General features: G+C 37.7%; 1 protein-coding gene across 1 annotated transcript in view; it reads right to left on the reverse strand.

The window, feature by feature from the left end:
* Positions 1 to 24970, reverse strand: part of Glrb (glycine receptor beta) — a 68336-nt gene that overhangs the window by 4638 nt on the left and 38728 nt on the right. Inside the window, exons 4-8 of the mRNA XM_048364524.1 lie at positions 17415 to 17644; positions 17228 to 17310; positions 15857 to 15997; positions 11012 to 11164; positions 1078 to 1370 (exon numbers count right to left, since the gene is read on the reverse strand). Of these exons, the coding sequence (XP_048220481.1) occupies positions 1078 to 1370; positions 11012 to 11164; positions 15857 to 15997; positions 17228 to 17310; positions 17415 to 17644 (900 nt within the window). The remainder of the gene's footprint in view (positions 1 to 1077; positions 1371 to 11011; positions 11165 to 15856; positions 15998 to 17227; positions 17311 to 17414; positions 17645 to 24970) is intronic.

A 24970-nucleotide genomic window follows, 5' to 3' on the forward strand; every position in this document is an offset into this window, starting at 1 on the left:
ACTTTGTGCATGCTAGGCAAGCACTCTACAACTAGGCCACTCTCCCAGCCCGACAAAGGAATTCTTTAGACAGAAGTAAAACAATGAAACATAACCTTGGAATATCAGGATTTATTTTCTAAACTGTTTTTGATAAGAAAATAAAACCCACAACACTCTCCAGTGTGATCCTAAATATTTGTAGGAGAAATATTTAAGACAATTATAAGTAGAAGCAAATAAAAAGAAACAATGGGAGGCACTGTCATCTTACACAAAACTAGTAAAATGGTGATAGATGATGGCTATGATAATTACATACGCATAACAATATCTAGAGGAACCATTTAAGCACTAATATGAGAAGAGGTCCTTAAAACAACACACAGAGCTCAAACTGGAATTCTAACAAACTTCAAGCTCCCTCAAAGTTAGGAAAAAGAAAACAAACAAACAAAATTAGAAAAAAAAATCAGATCAAAGCCTCCATGTACCAATAACTATACTAAATTTAAATGATCTAAATATAAGAATTAAAACCTAATACCAGGTGCTGGGGACTCAGGCTTGTAATCCTAGCTACTCAGAAGGCTGAGATTTGAGGACAGAAGTGAGAGATCAGATAGGACAGAAAAGTCAGTGAGATTCTGATCTCCAAATAAACAAAACAAAACAAAAAGCTGGAAATGGAGCTGCGGCTCCAGTGCTAGAGTGCTCGCCTTGAGCACTAAAGTTCAGGAACAGCACCCAGGCCTTGAGTTCAAGTCCCAGGATGAGCGTCAAAAATAAAATAAAAAGTCTACGAGAGTGCTAGAGTAAAAGCAGCAATCAATATGCATTGTCGTTAAGAAACTAAATCAAATAAATGACATAGATAAGCTGAGTGAAAAAGAGGATAAGTGATACATCGAAGTCATGACTTCTGGAAATTAGGGTAGTTCTACCCAATGAAAAGTGTTTTCCCCTGTGCTTCCTGAGGAGTATTTGGCATTAAAAAAGCTACATGACCCTTAACACCGTGGCTAATGATTTGCAGAAGGCTTGGTTGTGAGGCACAGAAAATGAGCGTCACGACTTAAGAAGGAGAACCCTTCTCACCTGCAAGGTGCTGATGTGGACGGGCGTCCCCGTGCCATTGACAGTGTTCTTCTTCACCGCATTTCCACCCTTCCCCTCGGCCTGCTCCGCCTTAGCGATCCTGGCCTTTTCGGCCTCCACTCTTTTGGGGTTGTTCAGCATCACTTGGACCACGGCATACTCCACCAGGGAGGCAAAGCCGAAGAGAAGGCAGGCGATGAGCCACACGTCGAGAGCCTTGACGTAGGACACTTTGGGAAGCTCCGCAGCCAGCGTGGTGCACTCGGAGGCCAAGCTGAGCACGGAGAAGATGCCTGGAGGCAGACAAAGAAGCAGAGCTGCTTTGAGCCTGGAGACTTGAGCCGTGTTGTTCTTCAGCAGAGTCCTTTCTAGTCACTTTACCTGGACCCCAAGCGATTCACTCCTTTCCTGCCAAACTCAGAGACTACAAGAAATACAGTAATAGGAACAGGCTATCTATGCAAGGATTATTGACTGTGATTCGGGAATATAATAATACACGTAAAGAATCTTTATTTCTAAAATAAATAGGAATTACAAAAAAACTTATTGCCCATACTGAGGCTTGATCTCAGGGTTCATGCTCCCCTTTTTACTCAAGGCCTCTCATGCTCTATTTGAGCTAGGCCTCCACTTGGGGCTTTTTTTCTGGCTAGTTGGAGATCAGTGTCTTTCAGATGTTTCTGCCTGGGCTGGTTTTGAATCAGGATCCTCAGATCTCAGCCTCCTGAGTAGCTAAGATTAAAGTTTGAGCTACGCACAGTGCCCTATTTAAAAAGAAATAGAAATTGAGCCAGGCACTGGTGGCTCATACCTATAATCCTAGTCACTCAGAAAGCTGAGACCTAAGGATCAAGACTCAAAGCTAACCCAGGCAGGAAACTCTGAGACACTTACCTTCAATTAATCACCACAAATCTGGAAGTGGAACTGTGCCTTGAGCAAAAGAACTCAGGAATAACATCCAGGCCCTGAGTTCAAGCCCCATGACCAATAATTTAAAAAAAAGAAGAAGAAATTAAGAGCAAAACTTAAAAACACAACATGTATGAGGTTTAAATGGTAAAAATATCTAAAAGTATCTCTCAGCATCTCTGAGGAGGGAGTGTTACTTCCCTATTCTCTGATTAGTTTTCTACTTTGTTTTAGGGAGATTTCAGTTGTATGGACAACCAAAACAGAGCAAGAATAGAGCCTACAAGGCAATGTTCTGAGACAATTTTTTTCCACAATAAATAACACAGCAGAGAAAACAAGAATATTCCTTCTTGTTTCTAATAAAATCTAGATGATTTAAATGATTCAAAGAAAGGGATAAAATTCTTTTCTAAAAAATATTAACTATATATGGAAAGCAAACATGATACACATCAATTTAGGTAAGATAATTAAGGGTAAAATAATAAAACACCAAATAACTGTAATAATGCAATGTTTTCCGTTCTTCCCATTTGCTACCCTCCTCCCTTCCTCTTCTCCCTCCCTTCTTCTCTCCCTCCCACTATGCTTTCTCTCTTTCCCTCTTCTTTCACAGTTTCAGGAGGGGCATGAGGAGACATGACCTTTTGGCACTGGCTACCCCGAACACACTGGGAGCCTTGGGCAGGGTCAGAGGAGACTCACCTTAAGTCAAGAAGGTAAAAAGTTTAACTTGGCTTCATGAGTCCCTCTCACTTACTGGGATCTGTAGTTTTCTCTGCCTAAATCTGAATATCTCTCAGAATTACTGAATATAGTATTCTAATAATTAAGGGCTTCCTGAGTAGGTTTACTTTTTCTTTCATTTGTTATGGTAGACATCACACTGGTAGTAACCAGATAAAACACTAAAGATAATATTTTTTAATTATAATATTTCAATAGCTTCTGACAGATGTATAGTTTTAAGGAAAATTACTTAAGAGACTAAGGTTACTAATAAAAAGAATTTCAGAAAAATGTAATCTTATCACAAGTGGAATCAATATTAGGTATATAAAGATTTGGCAAGCATTTAAGTTACTATCATCCTCAGCCCTGAGGATGAACTAGCAATAGATTAATATAAGTATATTTTAAAAGTTTGCAGGGGCAGTGGCTCACATCTGCAGTCTGACCTATTCAGGAGTCTGAGATTAGGAGAACTGCAGTTCAAGGATCAACAGGGCAGGAAGTTAGAGAGAAACTATCTCACTGGAAAGGCGAGATATGCTGGTGTGTGTGTTCTCAGCTACCTGACAGGCACAGTCCAGGGTAGCCTAGGAAATAAAGCAAGACCTTAACCCCCCAAAATAACTAAAACAAACATACTGGGAGCATGACTCAAGAGATAGAGAATCTGACTAGATTCTGAGTTCTAGCCCAGTGTTGCCAAACTCACTCCGGCTAATATGATAAATCTCAAGATTTCCTAACCTGGAACTGGAAAGGAAGACAAAATTCCATGATACCCATAGATCTTTACTTCTGAGTTAATTTTTCTATTATTTTTCAAATTTCATGAATCAATCTATCAGTCAAAATCAAGTCTTACTTAATTCCTTGAGATAGACTACAAAGATGGCTTTGGCTCTGTTCCTATAATACTTTTCCCTTTTTCTTTTCCCTCCTCCTCCCTTCTCACCCTCCCTCCTTCCCTCCCTCCCTTCCCCCTCTCCTTCATTCTCCTCCGTTTTCCCCCTCCCATATCTACACTCAAGATAAATAGTTCATTTTATATATATTATACATTGAATATAATGACTGCATTTGTTGGCCCTCCCTCTATTCCTGTGCCCCCCCCCCACAACCTTTGCTGAAAACATGTTTCCACTTCCTGGTGTTTGTTTTGATAAGCACAACTTCAGATGTTCAGAGGCATTGGCCTTTGGATTCCTCCCTGAAATACACCCTCCTTTAGTTAGTTTGGTTTTGTGTAAATCTATTGGATCTTTTTTTTTTTTTTTTTTTGGCCAGTCCTGGGCCTTGGACTCAGGGCCTGAGCACTGTCCCTGGCTTCTTTTTGCTCAAGGCTAGGACTCTGCCACTTGAGCCACAGCACCACTTCTGGCCGTTTTCTATATATGTGGTGCTGGGGAATCAAACCCAGGGCTTCATGTATACAAGGCGAGCACTCTTGCCACTAGGCCATATCCCCAGCCCAATATATTGGATCTTGTATATGTTATCATGAATAGTTGTATTTTCAGCTTACCAATAAAACTAAAATTGGTAGGCTTGAATATTTATCGTAACATATTAGGGAATTTATTATAGAGAACAGAGGCCAGAAGGTTTTAAAAGCGTTATAATGGATTTTATATCACAATTGATAGAGAATACTAAAAATTATATTAATTTGGGAGATCAATTATATCAAAGCAAGTAGAAAGAAAATAAATATGAGTGAACAATCAATGAAAAAGAAAGCAAACAGAAAATTAATGAAATCAAAGTTAGAGTGTTGAAACTATCAATAGAATTAATCAGCTTAGCTAGAGTAATTAAGATAAAAGAAAATTGGTCATTTTGCAGTATTGGGAATGAAAGCTGAGCATTGCTGTAGTAAGACATTAAAAGGTAAACAGAGGGGCTGGGGATATAGCCTAGTGGCAAGAGTGCCTGCCTCGGATACACGAGGCCCTAGGTTCGATTCCCCAGCACCACATATACAGAAAACGGCCAGAAGCAGCGCTGTGGCTCAAATGGCGGAGTGCTAGCCTTGAGCAAAAAGAAGCCAGGGACAGTGCTCAGGCCCTGAGTCCAAGGCCCAGGACTGGCAAAAAAAAAAAAAAAAAAAAAAAAAGGTAAACAGAATATTATGAAGGTACCTGTGCTAAGCATTGCATCTCAGAGCATCCAGAAATCAGTTGGGGTATGCTTCATCATCAATCGAAGGTCACTACTACAGGAACGCTAATTAAAAGATCAACTATTCATTGTGAAAACCAAGGAGGAATACATAAGAAAAGCCTGCAGTGAACTACCTTATTAAGGCATCACAGAAAGAAAATTCCCACCCACCCTCAAAGTAACCTAAATGTATCAAATCAATAGTGTGTGGTTCAAGTCTTTCTAGATTCAGAATCAGGCATCATTCCGTCATTCTATTAATAATTGCACCGGAGGCTATGGTAGTCTCTAGTAGGCTCTGTAGTAAGGCAAGAAAATTAAGCGTTGTGAGGATGGGAGACTAGTGTCACGAGGAAACCCCCAAATTTCATGATCACGTATTCATCCAGGAGAAATGAAAGCCCAGAGGCTTCTAGAAAACAATCAACAGTACAACTGGTCATAATCCCAAACTAGAAACAACTCAAATGTCCATGGCTTGTTGAGTGGGAGGACAAAGCGTGATACAGTCTACTGGGGAACATCACTTAGAAATGAGTGGCTAAACTGGCAACACTGATGTCGCTTGAGATGGCCAGCTTCTGTTCCTACCCTAACTTAGCCTTACAAAGTCTGAAATCTGGACACACAATTAAACAGCCACAACCTGCCGCACCAACTCCATGGGCTTCAACAGGACATTGCCAGACCCGACTCCTTGTGTTTCCAGCATCTCATCCTGGTTTCCTCACACTTTCTCTTCATTTTTTTCCTTCATTCACCACTAAAAAGCATTCTTTTATTTTGTCTACCTTAATGTGTAGACAAGTGAAATGAAAATACTTGTTACTCATAAACATGTACAAATTGTATGTATCAAGTGAAAACATTCTTATTCCCATTATTTTTCCCTCTTTGTTTGATCAATCACAAATAATTTGTTTTCAGGCTGCCTTGGCGCCTGTCTCCTGCGCTCTTCAGGCTCTTCCAAAGAGACTGTCCTCTGTACTCTCCTCAAACCAGGGAAGATGTATGCATCTTGTTTAATCCACTGGCAACGCTGAGCTCTAAGGTTACTTGATCTACAACCTTCACACACCCCATCACCATGTTCCTCCACCCTCTTCTTCCCTCTCTACCTTCATTCTCTGTGACTTCACTCAGTCCCATCACCTGGAAAACCACCTGCCTGCTGGCAAATTGAAAACACTTGTTCAAGCTCTCGCATCTCCCAGGAGCAGAAGACCAGGGGATACCTCCACCTCGCAGCCATCTGAAGTGCTAATTGTAGGGAAGGAAACGACAGGTCTGCGCTTGAGCCCACAGGCACTGTGCTTGTAGCTTTCCCCACCTCCACAAGTGGTTAATATTATCTTTCAGCTTTTAAGCAAAAAATCTCAAGAAACCTTTAAGTTAGTTTGACTCTTTTTTCCCACACACCTAGACATAGTGGTCATCACAACCTTAGTTGTCACCTGCCCTAGTGCATCACATCATTATTTACCTGGATTACTGCCCCAAGCCCCTTTCTTCCTTCTTTGCCCTGCAGCTTGTTTTCAACAAGTACACAAGGATTACAATTAAACGTGGCCCAATTTGGTGGCTGCTCACACTTTAAAGCCTTTTGGGGTCTCATCTTCTGCATCAGGTCACTTGGTACAGTCTTAACTCCAACTTGTGCCCACCGGCTGGCTCCACGGGCCATGCTAAGCTCCTTGCTGAGGATCCCAGGCAAGAGCTCCTGCCTCAGAACCATTCCCTGAGGCTTCCTGTCCCAGCCACACCCCTCTCCCAACTAGCCTGGCTTCTGCTTCACTCTGCCATTTCTGCATCCGAGATCCCCTCTCCTGAGACTTTTCCACTATCTTACCTGTTACCTTCTATACCTATTTTTAAAAAGGTAAGGAGGATTTTTAAAACCTATTTTATTAACTATTAGCTAATTATTTTCTCAACTGTACTCCACCATCTTGATTAGCACCTAGCAGGTAGTCCCAAATAAATGTTTTCTGAATGAATAAAAACATGTTAACATGCTTGTAAATTATAAAGCACTATATAAATGTAGTATATTTTTAAGTCCTGTGTACATAATATGGGATTCATGGTAGTTTTCTTAATCTTCTCAGTCGTTTTTTGTAGACTTTCCCAACTCACATTAAGGGTGATGGTATCTTCCCATGTTTTCATCTGTAAAAAGAATTTTGAAGTCATCCTTCATTCCAACTCATTCTCCTCCTCTTCCTCTTCCTCCTGCTCCTGCTCCTGCTCTTCCCCCCTCCTCCCCCTCCTCCTCCTCTTTCTCTTCTTCCTTCTCTATTTTGGTGGTACTGGAGTTTTACACTCAGGGCCTCCTGCTTCAGAGTAATTATCCCACCTATGCCTCCCTGAGATTATAGGCCTGCATTTCCAGATCCGGCATGTTTTGGAGTTGGAGTCTCAGTAAAGTTTTGGAAGGACTAACTTCGAATTATGTCCTCCTGTCTCTGTGATTCCATTTTCTTAAACTTTACACACTCCATATTTTTCATCATCCCTGCACTAAAATTCAGGAACTGAACTGAAATATATATATATATATTCAATTATATATAATTATATAATATATTATAGTAGGAATATAGTTATATTATATATTATAGTAGGGATATGTATGTACATACACACACACACACACACACACACACGCAGTAGGGCTTAAACTCAGGGCCTGAATGCTATCCCTCAGCTCAATGCTAGCAGTCTACCACTTTGAGCCACAGTTCTATTTCTGTGGTAGTTAACTGGAGATAAGGATCATGGATTTTCCTGCCTGGGTTGGCTTTGAATTGCAATCATCAGATCTCAGCCTCCTGAGAGGAAAAGTTATATTTAAAGAGGTAGATCTGCTGATAGAAATATAATAGTAAGTATAGAGCTGAAATTAAAAGTCAGAAAATTTGCACCTTGTATGACAGATCTCCTGGATTAACATATCAGCCAGAGACTGTTTATCAGATTTTTTTCTGTGAGCCTTTTCAGAGAAAAACCTTCTAAGGTGACAGGAGAGTGACTTTTGGATTTACAACACTGTACCATCATGAGACTTTTGTTGTTGTTGTTTTTAATCAGTCATGGGGCTTGAACTCAGGGCCTAGGCTCTGTCCCTGAGCTTTTTTGCTCAAGGCTAGTGCCTATATAACTTTGAGCCACAGCTCCACTTTTGTTTTTTTATTGGTTAACTGGAGATAGGAGTTGCAGGCAGACTCTTCCGCCTGGGCTGGCTTTGAACCTCGAGGGTCTCAGCACTGTCAATAGCTAGGATTACAGGCATGAGCCACCAGCGCCTGGCCCATCATGAGATATTTTTAATAGAAAAATAATTAGTTGGGAGAAATACATATTTTTGACAAGCCAAGGAATTCAAGTATAATTTTTTTGGATTATTGCCAATACAGTGTATTATATAGGTAATATTTGTCACCTCAAGGAAGTAATTAGTCATTTTTCAGTATCTTCATTATAGATACATATCCTGTAGGAGAAAATTTTCCATGCATTTGATCATCCACTTGGTCTTGATGGTTCTTATCAAGTATAAATCAACATATTTCAGTATTTTTCTGGACTCTCTCCTCCCCCTCATGGTTTTCATAACAGATAATGGGATTTTTTTCTCTCTCTCTTTCTCTCTCTCTCCCCTATCTCCCTCTCTGTCTCTCTTTTGTTTTGAGACAGGGTCTTGCTCTATAGTTTAGGCTGTCTTTTTTTTTTTTTTTGTTTGTTTTTTTTTTGGCCAGTCCTGGGCCTTGGACTCAGGGCCTGAGCACTGTCCCTGGCTTCTTCCCACTCAAGGCTAGCACTCTGCCACTTGAGCCACAGCGCCGCTTCTGGCCATTTTCTGTATATGTGGTGCTGGGGAATCGAACCTAGGGCCTCATGTATCCGAGGCAGGCACTCTTGCCACTAGGCTATATCCCCAGCCCAGTTTAGGCTGTCTTGAACTTTTGATTCTCCTGTCTTACCCTCTGGAGTATTAGAATTATAGGCGTATGACATCCAACTCCCAGTACCACCAACTTTATCTTATATCCTTTTCACTGCTACTTTCCTGGTTTCTTACTTTTCATAGCCTGCATTTCATTTAATTCCTCCAATAGGTCAGGAGTAAGAGGTGCACAGGCCTTTCTGGTAGAAGAATTAAATGCAATTTAGCAACCAAACACTGAGAGGTTAATGTGTCCCATACGAGGCCAGAGGACATGCAGGAAGTACACAGTGAAACAGACATTTAAACCACTCCAAAGCAGTGATGATGTAGTGCTGCAACATCTTTGACATTCACGCACTGTATGCACAGGAAGGGCTCCCGCTTAAGCCAAGTAAAGATACACAGACACACAGACACATACACAGACAGATAGACAGACACACACACAGACAGACAGACAGACAGACAGACACACACACACACACACACACACACACACACACCACCAGGGGCTGAGAAAGCAAACCCAAGGCTTCACAAAGGCTAGGCAAGTGCTCTAACACAGCTCCATCTGCAGCCTGAGCAAAGACTTTTGAATTCCATACAGACATAATCTTAAGACTAGTTACTTGTGCTTCACAGAAAGTTACAAACATAAAAGTGAGAAGTGTCATTAGAAAAAGCAACAACCTTGTTACCCCCTCGCTCATTTTTCTCCCACTTTCCCTCCCCTCCCCAATTCTCCTTCCCAAGTTGTACCACTTTGACAATAAAAATAAATTTAAAAAATCAACGTCCATTCATATGAAGCTTTCAGCAAAATAGGAATGAATGGGAAGTCCCTAAATAATAAAGAACATCTACAAAATTCTATAGCTCACATCGCAGAATGAATGGTAATAAAACTAAATTCTTTTTCTTTTTTTAAAAAAAATTCTTTTTCTTTAAAGAAAAAAAAAGAGAATTAACCAACCCTCAAATGATTATAAAATAATGTTTTAAAAAGTAAATGTTGTAACTCTAGTCATGTGACTTATTAATGGATTTGTTAATGAGACGTTCATTGTTGTATGGCTTCATTATTATGTACATATTGCAGAGTTAAGCTTACACAAATGTCTGACAAATATCTACCTAAGCTCTATGATACATATCTTCTCAAGTGAACACTACCACTGGTGGAAATATGTATGACTACCTTCCTTCTGAGTATTGGAGGCATAAAACACTAGAAAGATTTCTATCCTAATAGTTATTTGCTTTTTTTTTTCAAATTTTTATTATCAAACTGATGTACAGAGAGGTTACAGTTTCATACGTTAGGCATTGGATACATTTCTTGTACTGTTCGTTACCTTGTCCCTCATACCCCCTCCCACCTCCCCCTTACCCTTTCCCCCCCCCCCCCCGAGGTGTTCAGTTCACTTACACCAAACAGTTTTGCAAGTATTGCTTTTGTAGTTGTTTGTCTTTTTTTACCCGGTGTCTCTCAATTTTGGTATTCGCTTTCAATTTCCTAGTTCCCAAACCAGTATACACGGTTTCCAATATACTCAGATAAGATTACAGAGATACTGTAGGTACAACCACAGGAAGGTGGTACTATTAGAGCTTTTAGACTTCATTAATCCGTTTCAGTGATTTTACTTAATGATAGTTATTTAATGATAGAAAAAGTATAAGTGATTAACTGTGGGCAATACCCTGAATACATGAAAATGAAAAGACAAACTTGGCTGAATAATTAAGCTTATAAACACTGGGAAAATCCAGTGTAGAATAAAGTATTGAAGGAAGCACCACCTCCAAATGATAGCCTACCATCAACTCCAAAACTTGTTATTTCAGAATACCAGATCACATTTTCCGTTGTGTAAAGATTCAGCTAGAATACCCCTTATCTGAAATGCTGATGATCAGAAGCATTCCTGATTGCAGAATTTTTGCATGCATATTATATGTATATTATTATATAACCTAGAGAAGGAACTAAAGACTAAATCCAAAATTTATTTCTATTTCATATGGTATGGCCTGATGGATGTTGTACACATCTTTTACACCTTTGGACTGTGACTTGTTATATAAGGCCAGTGATGGGATTTTCCACTGTGACTGAAGATGTTTTTGGATTTTGGGTTTCAAGAGGTGAAAGAAAGGTAGAGACACTCTTACCCAGGGGCACTCTGGCAGCACTGGCATCTGGATTGATCCAGAAGGACAGCCAGGACAGAACCACGATCAGCAAAGTTGGGGCATAGACACCCATCATGTAGAAGCCGACCTGTCTTCTCAGGGTGAAGATGACCTCTACGCATGTGTAGTAGCCTTGTAGAAACACACAGAGTATAGGAGTGAATTCTGAGACACGTTCAACTGCCGAAGTCATTCCTATATTTGGAAACCATAAGGTATTCCTACCAGGAGCTTCAACATGTCAACACCACTAAAGAGTTTCTTTTTATTTAAGTGTACATAATTGATGTGCTCCAAAAGTGTGATATTCTAGAACTTTCTCCACCTGATTGTTTGTAATGTCTTTACAATTGAAAAATAAATCACACATACTGAGCCCCCACAGGCTGTGCTGTCTGTGCAGAGAATTCAAAACTAAGCCATCCTCTGACCAGACTGTGTCCTCTAGGCCAAATGCTTTATGAGAATCACACAGGGAGCAAGGAATGAAAACAGAGCAAATCTAAAAGAGAAGTCTTTGAATACACAATACACTTTCAGTCACATGTGAAATTTCTTGTGAGGGTACAGTCTACAACATCTTCCCCATATAGTTTAATCTAAAAGAAACCTCAGGGAGTATTGGAAGGAAACATTAGCAAAGGCCAGGGTTGGCACTATCAGTTGATGTACACAAGAGTGCAATGTGTTAACTCGGCATATTCTTGCTCAGACTTCACTCCTGCACACCTGGCCTCTGATGTTCGCTAGTGGAGGAAAGAACTTGGATTTCCACAAGCTGAGACAGATGCAGAAACTTCATTGCAACTCTTATGATATCGAGTGGCTCCCAAATCATGAATCACTGGCAGCCTTGTGAGAGCCTTTGCTGCCCTAAGAAAGTAAACAAGCAATAAGGATATCCTAGGAGCTATGCACCTTACACAAGAGTTACTTCCAGATGTTCTAGATTATTTTAACTAAGCATTAAACTAGACATAAGAATAGCATTTACCATTTAACAACAGTAAAATTATATATATGCACATATATATCCTAAAGTTAAAATAGCTTCAATTGTTTTTAGTTTAAACTGTGTATAATTATTTTTTTAAATGCAACAAAGAAATAAGCAGAAAGTAAACAAAGCAGTTATGCCAGAAAAGATAAAGCTACTTTCTTATAATAATAAAGAGGAGTATTTGCTTAGTGTTTGTAATTAGAAAAAATATCTATAAGTGTGGCATGGAAATCACCTTCATATTTATTTATTACAGCAGCATTTGTACTCAATAGGCCCTTAACAAATGTTAGCTAAAAGAAAGGCTACTTGTATCCTGATACCAGGAAAGCTAGATGGGAAAACTCTCCTTTTCCCAGGTTGCATTATAACTATTGCTGCCTCTGAGAAAGTAGAAAGCAAATAAAGCTAAAAGCACACAAAAATAATTAGTTGATTGGAACAGAAGTAAATCCTAATTATGCCTAATGCATTCATATTGTATCAAAAACAAAGAGAAATGACTTTTGATTAAATTTTAATTTCATGAAAACTAGGTAATATATCAAATCTTTCATAGATTTTGCAAGATAGAAAAACAAAACAATAAAAAAACTTTTCTCTATTCTCTTGATGCCCCAAAACAAGACCATATGCTTCAAACTAACCATCACCTGCAATATTCAGAAACATAATCTTCAATATGCTTCAATTAAGGATCACCGTATTTCTTAAAATGTGACTCCCAGTCATCTTGCTTTATAAGAGTATCACTTTTCATGTATATTTTATATATACCTAATGCTTACATACCTACTGAATGTGAACTGGAGAGGGATACATTTGTGTTCATATATACATATTTATATTTATATATGTACACACATATATATTTTTTCAGTGTTGTTTCAGTTGTGACAAAGATCCTATCAATTTACTGTAAAGTAGCATGCTTTAACATTTTCCATTCCACTCCACCATATTGAAACAACAGCCTAGGTGACATCCCTCCTATGCTGTATAACAAGTTTCCACCATATTCCTTTTTCCCAGGTACCACTTGGGGAGTTTCAGGAGACATGGATGTATTCATCATGAAAATATGTTCTATATTATGGTGATTTGCTCCATAAACTTTTATGAGAAACATTTGATCTTTTTTGATCTTTCCCTAGTACTGTTACATTTATGAGAGGCAGGTGGGCAGCTAATTGACATAAATGTTTGCTGGGAAAATTCAATTTACTTTCTATTTCCTGTGAGATTTTATTTCATTATTCACTCAGGATTCTAATTTCAGTCTTTTTTGTGTACTTTCTTCCCATATTTCACCCCCACCTTTGATTTTTAGCTACTAGAAAGCTGTAATTGTAAAGTTAACTGAGTCATTACTTCTATACAGATTACATATTAGTATTTTACATATATATTGCTCTATTATAAGTATCTACTAACGATCTTACTTAATTTTCTACACACTTTCAATGATACATTTTAAATTAGGTTCTAAATATTATCCAAATATAAGCACATTTTACTTATAGTCAGATAATGGTTTATATCAATGTTAATAAAACCCAAAATAGGAAGCACTGAGAATTATAATTGTTAGAGTTTCTCTCTCTCTCTCTCTTTCTCTAGCACACTCTTTTCTGTAGCTAATGAGATTTTGAGGTGGCTTATTTATTATGAATCAAAAATGCCATACAATTTTTTTTCTCTTATAATTCTTGAGCCATCATTAAAGTTCTTTCTACTATGGCACACCCTTTAATTTCTTCCTAAGAACTAAAATATATATAGTTTGTTTACTTATTTATTTTATTAGAATGTGGATCTGTAAAGAGCAAGGTGCTTAAATGTGAAGAAACCAGTTTGAAACCAAACAAGGCAGGCAAAACAACAAGACTCTTACTTCCAATTAGTCAGCAAAAAGCTGGACATGGACACATGGCTGGAGCAGTGGACTTGCAGCCGTTAGTGAAAATGCTGAGAGGGCAGACCTTGAGTTCAAGCTCCAGTATAGGCAAAAAGATTCCCCAAACAGCATAGCCTGTATTCACTTTGAAATGTTAAATTCATGATCTGGATAAGGATAAGTATTTTCAGACTATAACAGGACCCCACAGGTGGCGTGACACTGTCAAGTTCAGTATTCTAGTAATTCACTTAAAAACAGTATCACCTTTCTCAAGTGACCTTGCTTAATTAACCTAATGTGTCAGAGAAGAAATAATGAAATATTTAAATCAGAGGATTTATTGTCTTTGTAAACAAGAATTCAACAAACCATCTACTTAACTATGTATTCCTGTGGGGAAAAAACCCCACAAAATCTTCCAGAAGATGTAAGTCCCTAACAAGTATAATCCCCACTTGCAGTTACTTGGCTGGCTTGCTCATGGCTGGCACTGTTTGACTTAAGCCAAATCTCCAGTCTGGCATTTTACTACTTAATTGGAAATGGAATCTGGGAGATGTTTTGACCTGAGCTGGCCTTGAACCCTGTTCCTCTTGGTCTGAGCTTCTTGAATAAGCAGAATTACAGATATGAGTTACCAGGTCCTGTATTAAAACTTGACAATTATTTAATAGCATAGTTAGTTGATTGCTATTTCTCTTGTCCTGGTGAATATAAACTCTATAAGAGGAAGGATTGCTTATATAAATTGTCATATAATCTGTCAATGCATTTGAAAGTCAACAACAAATACTAACATAAGTTCCCTAGTGCTTGCAATGTTGCATAAATACAAGTATAAATTGTACTCAATAATGTAATGATATAGCCTTTATACTACATAATAAGAAGTTACAGTATTGCAAATCAATATAAACATTGTCATAAAGGTAACTTCTTTACTCATGATTTCATTCTTGATATAGACTTACTATTGAGTGGCAACTGAAGAGACAAACTGATTACTTTACTATTAAATAACACTATAAACAACATCTAACATCCTCAATGACTAATAAACACTCATACATATTCTAGGTTAAACAGTAATCATATTATGATAGCAGTGAATACTGTATTTCCTGCAAAACACAAGGCAATGTAATGAAGGAGATTAGTCTCTTATGCTTTTCATGATCAGCTGTTCTAGGAGCTGGTCAAAATACCGCAAGGGGGGCTGGGGATATAGCCTAGTGGCAAGAGTGCCTGCCTCGAATACACGAGGCCCTAGGTTCGATTCCCCAGCACCGCATATACAGAAAACGGCCAGAAGCGGCGCTGTGGCTCAAGTGGCAGAGTGCTAGCCTTGAGCAGGAAGAAGCCAGGGACAGTGCTCAGGCCCTGAGTCCAAGGCCCAGGACTGGCCAAAAAAAAAAAAAAAAAAAAAAAAAAAAACCGCAAGGGCAATAGTCACTGGCGTCCAGTTATCTCACACTCTCATTGATTTCAGCAGAGCATGAAGATCAATACTTTGTATAGCTGACAAAATGGGCCCCACACTGTTTACAAAGACAATAAATAAACACAGATGGATTACATGGTTCATATCCAAAATGTTTAGCCTGGAATAAAATTTTCCTAGAAGCAGAATTTATTGGTTACATCTGAGAAACCACTGCTTGGGGGAGTTTGCATGGCAAGGATTAAAAATTAAAAACCTCTCACTAGTAGACTTAGATACAGAAAATCACATCTATCTTGTAATTAAAGTATCAAAATGGCTCCGTGAATGTAATTCTTTGAAAGATTTAACATACAATTTTGAGGATAATAGGGTTAGAGGAAACTTTACCAAGCTTCCAATCATTCCTCTTAGCTTATATGAATATTTAAATGCATCTTCAGAATATATCCCAGTTTTGTTTGATTAAAAGAAATCACTTACCAGTTCCTTTGTAGTACTTAGTACAGTTGCCATATTCAATATCCTCCTTTTTGATATCAAATTGAGGCAAGGCAATTTTTTCTAACTGAACAGGATCTCCGGACTGCCAGATAAATCGTAAATCATCAGTTGTATAACCAACTATAAACAAAAATAAGTAAATAAAAATATTAGATATAAAATTAGTTATTAATACTTGTTATTAATTGTCTTAAGAAAATAGAGCATTGTTATATGACATTTTAATTTAATATTTTCAGAAGTAAAATTCATGCTACTCATAAGAATATTATCTCGAGTTACAAATAATCACCTTAAAGACAGAATAAGTTTAAGTATCAGTGTCTACTGAATGTTAAATTCTTAGAGCATTCTATCAATACATAATTTACCTCTCTCTGTCAGAATTCTTAACACCTATCAGTAAAACTTGTAGTACACCTTTTCTGAAAGTATATGTTTACAATCATGCGTTATGTGATCTAGGACTTCTTAGAGGAATTAAAGCATCTTGTATTGTGAGGAAATTACTGCACCGTTTCTTTTAGGAAGCACAGTGAGCAATACAAAGACATTCTTCATATGGGAATCATGATACCACCATTCAGTCTCCTGCATCATAGGTTCTGGCCTTAGGTACTATGCCTATGAGTCTACTACTGGGTCATCTAGATAATCTGTTCTTAAAAAATATTATCACAGCCAGACAGCAGTGGTTTATTATGCCTGTAATCCACACTTCTCAGGAGGCTGACATCAGAGGACAGTGATTCAAAGCCAAACTGGGCAGGAAAGTCTGTGAATCCCTTAGTTCCAATAAACTATTTAGAAAGTCAGAAGTGGAGCTGTGGGCCAAGTGGTAGAGAGCTAGCTTTGAGCACAACATAGCTCAAGGACAGTCCCCAGGCTCAGGACCAGAACCAAATAATGATAATGATAACGATATTTCATTACATCTAGTAAATGTGCCTGTAGTAAACACACATTTCTTAAATAAAAAGTACACATTGGTGCCTGTAAAACATACAGCATTAAATATATATACAAATCTTGTACTTTAGTTAGAAAACAATAAACGTTGTTAAAAGTATAGTATAATTCAGCATAATTTTAAAAACCAATAGATAACTCAAAATAAGCAATCATATAGTTCATGAACTAAATGCAGACTAGAAAGGATTTGCCTATCTCAGCATGGCTTGATAAAGTAAAAGAATAATTAGAATTCTCTGAAGTGATTGAGTGGCTCTAATGACTATTTATGATAAAAAGTTTTAGGTTTTGTGTCATAGTTAAGTAAAATATTAATAGACTATCTTATCTAGACATAAGCATTGTGTTCCCACAACCACTATAGAGTCATTTACATACAGCTCTCCAGTTGCATCTTACAACGCTGTGTATCCATGGGGAACAAAGTCAAGTCCAGAGGGCACGAAAGAGTGATGGACAGCCTGAAAGCAGGAACAGGGAGATTAGAAATGCTGTCCACACAGCTCTGTGATCTGCTCATTTGAAAAGAACTAGAAATGTAGACACTGGAAATATCAAATCCCACCTCATGCTGACAAGGACATCTCCATCCCGAAAAATAAAGAGAAGGATATTTTCCTGGGTTACATCATGAAAATTGGCACTTTTTTCATTTGCAAAGAATAAATCGGGTTTCCATAAGCACTTGTACATGGTGGGATCAACGGTCAGCGCGTCGGAGCCTCTGAAATCACTAGGGAGCTTCAGCCTGGGGTCATTCCATTTTTGTCTCAAGAAGATGTTAACTCTGTAGTCCTAGGAAAAAGAAAGAGTGGGTGCATGTGTCTACTTATGGTTATTTTAAGTTACTTAAAAATAATGTGGCCATGTTTTATGGTTTGTTGCTAATTTTGAGAACAGGTTAACACACTAGAATGAAAAGTGTTTTATGATTAGCAACAAAAAATTTTTTCTCGGGGCTGGGGATATGGCCTAGTGGCAAGAGAGCTTGCCTCCTATACATGAAGCCCTGGGTTCAATTCCCCAGCACCACATATACAGGAAATGGCCAGAAGTGGCGCTGCGGCTCAAGTGGCAGAGTGCTAGCCTTGAGCAAAGAGAAGCCAGGGACAGTGCTCAGACCCATCTCCATTCCTCTGTCCTACTCTCTTTCACCCACCCCTGCCCTGGTATTTGTGTTTTTAAATTGTCTTTAAGTAGTTGTACAAAGAAATTAAAAATGATTTATGAATGCTATATATCTTGATCAATGTCACCCCTTTCCACATTCTCACCCCTCCCTCCCCTATCCCTCATTCTTCTTAATTTTGTAGGATATATGTTGGATTTTGATGCATTCTCCCTATCACTTCTGGCCTTTCAGTGGTTAGAGTCTCACAGACTTTCCTGCCCAGGCTACCTTCCAACTATCATCTTCAGGTCTCAGGCTGCTGAGTAGCTAGGATTACAGGTGTAAACCACTGGCACCTGGCTTATTATTACTGTACTCTTCAAATCATTTCAAGAAATAAGGATAACTAAAGAATAAATGAATTGACATTTTAGAGATTGTTGTATTCTTTAGGATAAAGACGACCTAATTTAGCCTAATAGGTTTTCTTATTTTAACAGGATGTTATATTCATGTAGAGAGATAGAAATATTAGACCTCGTTAGTGTGCTGGCTTCTGCAGCATATGCACTAACATTGGAAAAATAGACTAGCATGACCCCTCTGTAGGAAGCGGAAATCCTTCTTCTCATTAGTGTGAAGGGGAAGACAAACGGCGAAGAGGGAAAAAAGTGAATATGGAGAAAATATATACAGGTATGAACACTTTAAAAAGGCAACATGACGAGACTGGCTTGAGTTGGGGAGTGTTGAGAAGGAGGAATGGTAAAGGAGTAATTGTTATGATCAAGAACATATAAATGGACTTATTAAAATGAAGCCTCTTAGCCAGGTGCTAATGGCTCCCATGTGTAATCCCAGCAGCTCAGGAGGCTGAGGTGTGCAGATGATGGTTTGAAGCCAGCTTGAGCAGGAACGTCCGTGAAACTCTTATCTCCAATTAACCACCCAAAAGCCAGAAATAGAGCTGTGGCTCAGTTGGTAGAGTAAAAAAACGTGAGAGACAGCACCAGGCCCTGAGTTCAAGCCCTATTAACAGCACACGAAAGAAAATGCCTTTGCATAACTACTAAAGTCAACTAATTTTTTTCTTTTTTCTTTTTTTTTTTTTTTGCCAGTCCTGGGCCTTGGACTCAGGGCCTGAGCACTGTGCCTGGCTTCTTTTTTCTCAAGGCTAGCACTCTGCCACTTGCGCCACAGCGCCATTTTAGGCCGTTTTCTATATATGTGGTGCTAGGGAATCGAACCCAGGGCTTCATGTATATGAGGCAAGCACTCTTGCCACTAGGCCATATTCCCAGCAACTAAAATTTTGTTTTAAATAGAAGAAAGCAAAAAAACTAACATTCTTGAAACAAAACAATTTGTAGAATATATGGTGATTTGTTATCAGCAGTGAAATTTTTAAGGACATATCAGTATTTTATATGAATATCAAAGACCTCCTCCACAACAGTTAATGTGAACCTTTAATTAACTCCAGTATATTTTGCATAATTAAAAATAATTCATCTATAGCATCTGAGTTGAAGTAAAGAAATTGAGTCTTTGTTATACTGAAGACTCCTTGAACAATCTATACACGCACATCGACTTTGGTAACACACTTCTATGTTCCCCCAGTTTCTAAGATTGTATGTTGCTTCATCTAAAAATGATATAGCAAAATTAGTTTTCTTTTCAAAGAATCATTAGAGTATTTTGCCTCACAGCAGTGCTGAGGTTTGAAGTCAGGCCTCCCGACTATGTGTGGTTTTAGTCATTTTTCAGATAGGGTCTCATGCTTTGGCTGGGGCCAGCTTCAGAGCCTCAACCTGCTTGGTTCATAGATGGGATTAAAGATATAAACCTTAAACATTTAATTTATTGCGATGGGATCTTGTTAACTTTTTGTCCCACTGACCTCAAACATGAATCCTCTGCTTTCAAATAGCTTAGATTGCAAGTGTGAACCACAGCATGCAGCTAATTATAGCCATTTTGATAGTGCTTTATTTCCTCAAATCTTCCCAGAAGTCTAATTAAAGTTCTTACGCAACTCAAAACTATGTTTATGTCATTTATTAGCCTACTAAGTTCACAGTGTTTTCATGGACAGGAGACTCTGCAGTACAGAGAAAAGCCCTGTCGTGCATCATGTGTTGTGACCAAGGAAGCCCATTGATGGGAAAGTCAGGGTGGATATCACACTTTGACGCATGGGCAACCCTCCTTTTTATTTCACATATCAATACAAATGACTCTCTAAAACTTACATTTGTCTAATTTCGAAATCCAAGCACTCGGGAATGAGCACCGGATTAGAAACCTAAGGTTCTGATCCAAATCTTCACATGGCAGCTTTCACTCTGAGCTACTTGCTTAACCCTTCTAAGCTGTTTCTTGATGTAAAGTCAATCAGAAGCCAAACACAAACAAAACCAGAACATTCTAATGTGAATATCTGTAGACATTTCAAATGTTTAACATAAAACTTACTATACAAATAATCTCGTTTTATTCCCATTTTTCAACATGGGAAACTAGTCACAGACTGCATCTATGCATTTAGAAAAGCATTTGTTTAAATTGTTCCTCATTCCCAGGTGACTGACTGCTTAGCCATTCATTCATTCAAAACTGATTCATTAGCCATATGTTCCTTTTCATGCTCTGAGCACTAAGAGTACATCTGTCAGTACTTCCGTATTTACAGAAATAACTAGAAGGACACTGATCATCAGTAAAAAAGGTCCATCTAAAAGGCAGTGTAAAGAAAAGAGTTTGCTATGAGATATAGAATGTAGACTTGCTATTGGTTAAAAAATAACCAAATGAATTGATACCCACATTCAGACCTAAGGTTAGACAAGTGTGAGTCTGAAATAGAGACTAAGCAATTTTTATGTTGGGAAAGGCAAGTTCTTTAGCATCTCTGAACCTTAAGTTATTTATTGCTAAAATCAGTCCTCAGATACCCATAGCATCAAATGAGACACTACCTAAACCTTGAAAGGTGAAAGGAGGTAAACACTCAGAGAATCTAATTTTATTATATTTGATATTAATGTTGTTATAATATTTGTTTTCCTTCTTAAATGTTGATAATCACTGTTGAAAATATTCCATTCCAATCACTATGCAGAAACTTGCATTTTTTATGAAATACTCTCAAAATTATAATTAATATTGTTACATCCAAAAACTTTTTAAAAATACATTTTTATGTGCACTAGACATCAGGCACTAACTATATAGAGCTGAATAAAATACAGTATGAGAAAAACACATCTGACATTTCTGGAAAGATACATCAATATAAACCTTTCTGTGGACTAACAGAACAAAATATTGCCTATGTTCCAAACTAAATTTATTGATTGAAGAAATTCAGCTAGTAGCTGGTTCTGCTGTGCTAAGTTGAGCAATCCTTCCTTCTTCATTGGAGAATCACTCTCTGGAACAAAGAAAATCAATGATAAAGCCTACTAGGATGTAAGAACAAACTCCTTTTATGAGAAGATTGTACAATTACTTCCATGGCCTGGAAGCAGAAAGGCTCCGTGAGTCTCAGGAGCTCTTCTTGGAACAAGAGGTGGAATTTTGGCAGATAGTGACTTGGGGGAACAGCAGGATTGAAAGGGGAAGCAGAGTTGATGCTGCTTAATCTGTTTTGACAACACAAGGGAATCACTGAAAACAGTGTGGAGGATGCTACTGCGATGTGAGCAAAACCATTTGGTACACTGGTACACCAAAGCAAGGTAAGGCAGGAATGACAACAAAGTACTTAGAACCTAGGGCTTTAAGAAGGAGTGAATGAGGCGATCTGTGTAAAGTACCTGAAATGAGCTGGGACACTTGTTATTTTGTGTGGTGGTTATTCCTTTAAGCCACCCGTGGCAGTGCTAATATGCTGCTTTCATTTGAGTCAGTACTGCAGAGTGTAACTAATTTAGTTTGTGCTACACAGTGCTCACTGACCTACAATCATTACAGTGGTTTACTTCCAAAAAACAAAGATCAGCACAGGACACCCAGTTTTCAGCATCTCTTAATGCTCTACATTTTGCTTCAAGATGCACCATTGTAAGCTCAATATATCATGCAAACTTTAAATCTCTTCTCTAATCCTTTAAAACTTTATTTTTACTGGATATTCATTACTCATATTCTTATTACCATCACCTGGCAATTCTTACCTTACCATCTTATGCAATTAATTATTCTTGGTTATTATATTTTATTATTTTATTTTGAAATACCTTCAGGTGTGTTTCTATTATTTATGTAGCTACTTACTATTGTATTTCAATACAAGTTTCAGCAAGCTTATGCAACTTTAAGGATGTTTTAAAATTTTGAGTTGAATTAATAATTGGAGTTTGACACTAATTAAAAGATAAGGGGCTCATTAGTTAGTAAGCTTTGCTTAATGTTTAATGAGAATTTACAAAGGATTGCTAGTTATTGGCCTTTCAAATGGGCTATATTAAGATAACTTTCTTTGAAACCTATTTATTTTCATTTTCAATTATTCTATCACAATAATTGTAGCACTCTCATTTATTTTGCAATGAACAAATTCCCATTAGAAACAGACTGCTTTGATCAGTGGGAAATTACTTAATTGTTTTTAAAGTACTGGTGACAAGTATTACTCATTGTTAATTCCAAATAGCATGCTATTACTCATTATCTGGATAATGGATGTTCTCCAAAATTTTCAAGATCAATTAACAACCAAATTAAGCTGCTTCTTTAAGGCAATAAAACATTTTGTAACAAGGCATTAAAGTGGTTAGGTTTCATTAATGATATTTTGCTACTAAGAACTATTTATCTACATTTTGTAATGCTAGGCTAGCTCTGTTGAGTGTCATTTTTACTTCTCACAAATTCAATATGTAACTCATCTATTACTTTAATATATTCAAGAAAAGTGATCACTCTTATAGCACATGGCAGAATTATAACTAAAGTACTACGAAGCTGCTAGAATCCCAATCTGAATGGAAGTTAGGAAGTTAGGAGTTACACATAAGAATTTATAAATTAACAAAATGTCAACAAATGTGCTTAGTTTATATTCTAGTGCTTTTTTCAAAAAGAATTAATTTAAAAAGTTTTAGTTAAATGTTATTTAGTATCACCTATGGATATTTAGTTTTCCAAATCTACTATAGCCTATTTTAATAGCAGTGCCTTTTCAGTAGGGTCTTAATAATTCCATGTGATAATAATCCAATATGCTGGGTAATTTTTGAACAATATAAGTTTGTTGATGACAGTTCTAGAGGCTGAGAAGCTCAAGATCAAGTTTGCCCTGGGCAGGGTCCTCAGACACCCACCATCCATATGTACTATCTTCACCTGGCAAAAGATGAAAACAGGCCACCTTTTTCTTTTTGATCAGTCATGGGGCTTGAACTAAGGGCCTGGACATGGTCCCTGAGCTCTTTTGCTCAAGGCTAGTGCTCTACCACTTTGAGCCACAGCACCACTTCCAGTTTTTGAGTGGTTAATTGCAGATAAGTGTCTCATAGGGACTTTTCTGTCCCAGTTGGCTTTGAACCTCACTCCTCAGATCTCAGCTTCCCAAGTAGCTAGGATTACAAGCATGAGCCATTGGTACCTGGCTGAAAATAAGCAGTCTTTACTAGGGCATTAATCTGACTCAAGAGGGCTCCATCCACACTTTATCATCCCACAACACCATTGCATTGTTAAGTAGGTTTTTCAGATGAGTTTTGGAAAGACACAGTCAGAACACATCTAGTAGCCACCTGCAACGGATGGTGTGCATAGAAAATGACCACTACCTTTCTATTATCAAGAAGGAAAGAATAGCTGGTGTTATGTTATGAAGCCTAGGCAGTTGAAGATTCTTTATGTTGCTGGTTTATTTTTTGCATCCACTGATAACAATGGTCATGTTGCTGGAATGAGAAAATAATACTTGAATATTTTCCTTGTTGGTTAACATAACACTCTAACTTATAAATTTTAAACACCAATGCTGAATAATACTGGTAGCAAGCACAAAGCAACGTGCTTTGTGTAAACATAGCTTCTATTATTGATGATCTTCTTGTATCCCCTTCCTGTGGTATACCTGTACTATCTCTGTATCTTATCTGAGTACATTGGAAACCGTGTATACTGGTATTAGAACTAGGAAACTGAAAGGGAATACCAAAATCAAGAGACACAGGGTTAAAAATGACAAATGACTCCAAAAGCAATACTTGCAAAACTGTTTGGTGTAAGTGAACTGAACAACTCATGGGGGGGGGGGGGAGGGGAAGGGGGAGGGGGGAGCGGGGAATGAAGGAGGAGGTAACAAACAGTACAAGAAATGTAATCCAATGCCTAATGTATGAAACTGTAACCTCTCTGTACATCAATTTGACAATAAAAATTAAAAAAAAAGAACTGGAACACAATTTTCTTTTTCTGAATGGTTGTAAGCAAACAGATTCTAAGTTGTGGGACAATCACTTACTGTCTATAATTTACTGTATCAATCAATCAAAAAATAAAAACAATGATAAAGCATGAAAAAAGAAGAAATTTATCAGTGAAAATTGTATTGTTTTCTCTTCCAGGTACAGTATTTTCTAACTACTAAATAGATCCCTTTTCAAAACTTTAGTAGAATTTAGTAAGTTTTATTAATTACTCAATAATAAAAACAAACAAAAATACCTTGGTAAAGTTGTCATTTCTGTATATGGTAACTGCTATAATGAAATAACAATCCAGTAAATCCAGGAATAATATATATGTACATATATATACACATACATACATACATACATACATACATACATACATACATACATACATTACTCCAGCAGGAATTAGAAGAAAAAGATCTGATCATATAGTTTAGTGTCCTACTGTTACTGTAAGAAAATTGCCAAACGTTTAGTAATCTACAACACCACAATTTTTTCTTCAGGTCTATATTTCAGAAGCCCCCAATCAGTTTTATTAGGCTGAATTCAAAGTGTCTATCCCTGGGGCTG

Source organism: Perognathus longimembris, chromosome 16, assembly GCF_023159225.1.
Source record: "Perognathus longimembris pacificus isolate PPM17 chromosome 16, ASM2315922v1, whole genome shotgun sequence".
Taxonomy (NCBI): Eukaryota; Metazoa; Chordata; class Mammalia; order Rodentia; family Heteromyidae; genus Perognathus; species Perognathus longimembris.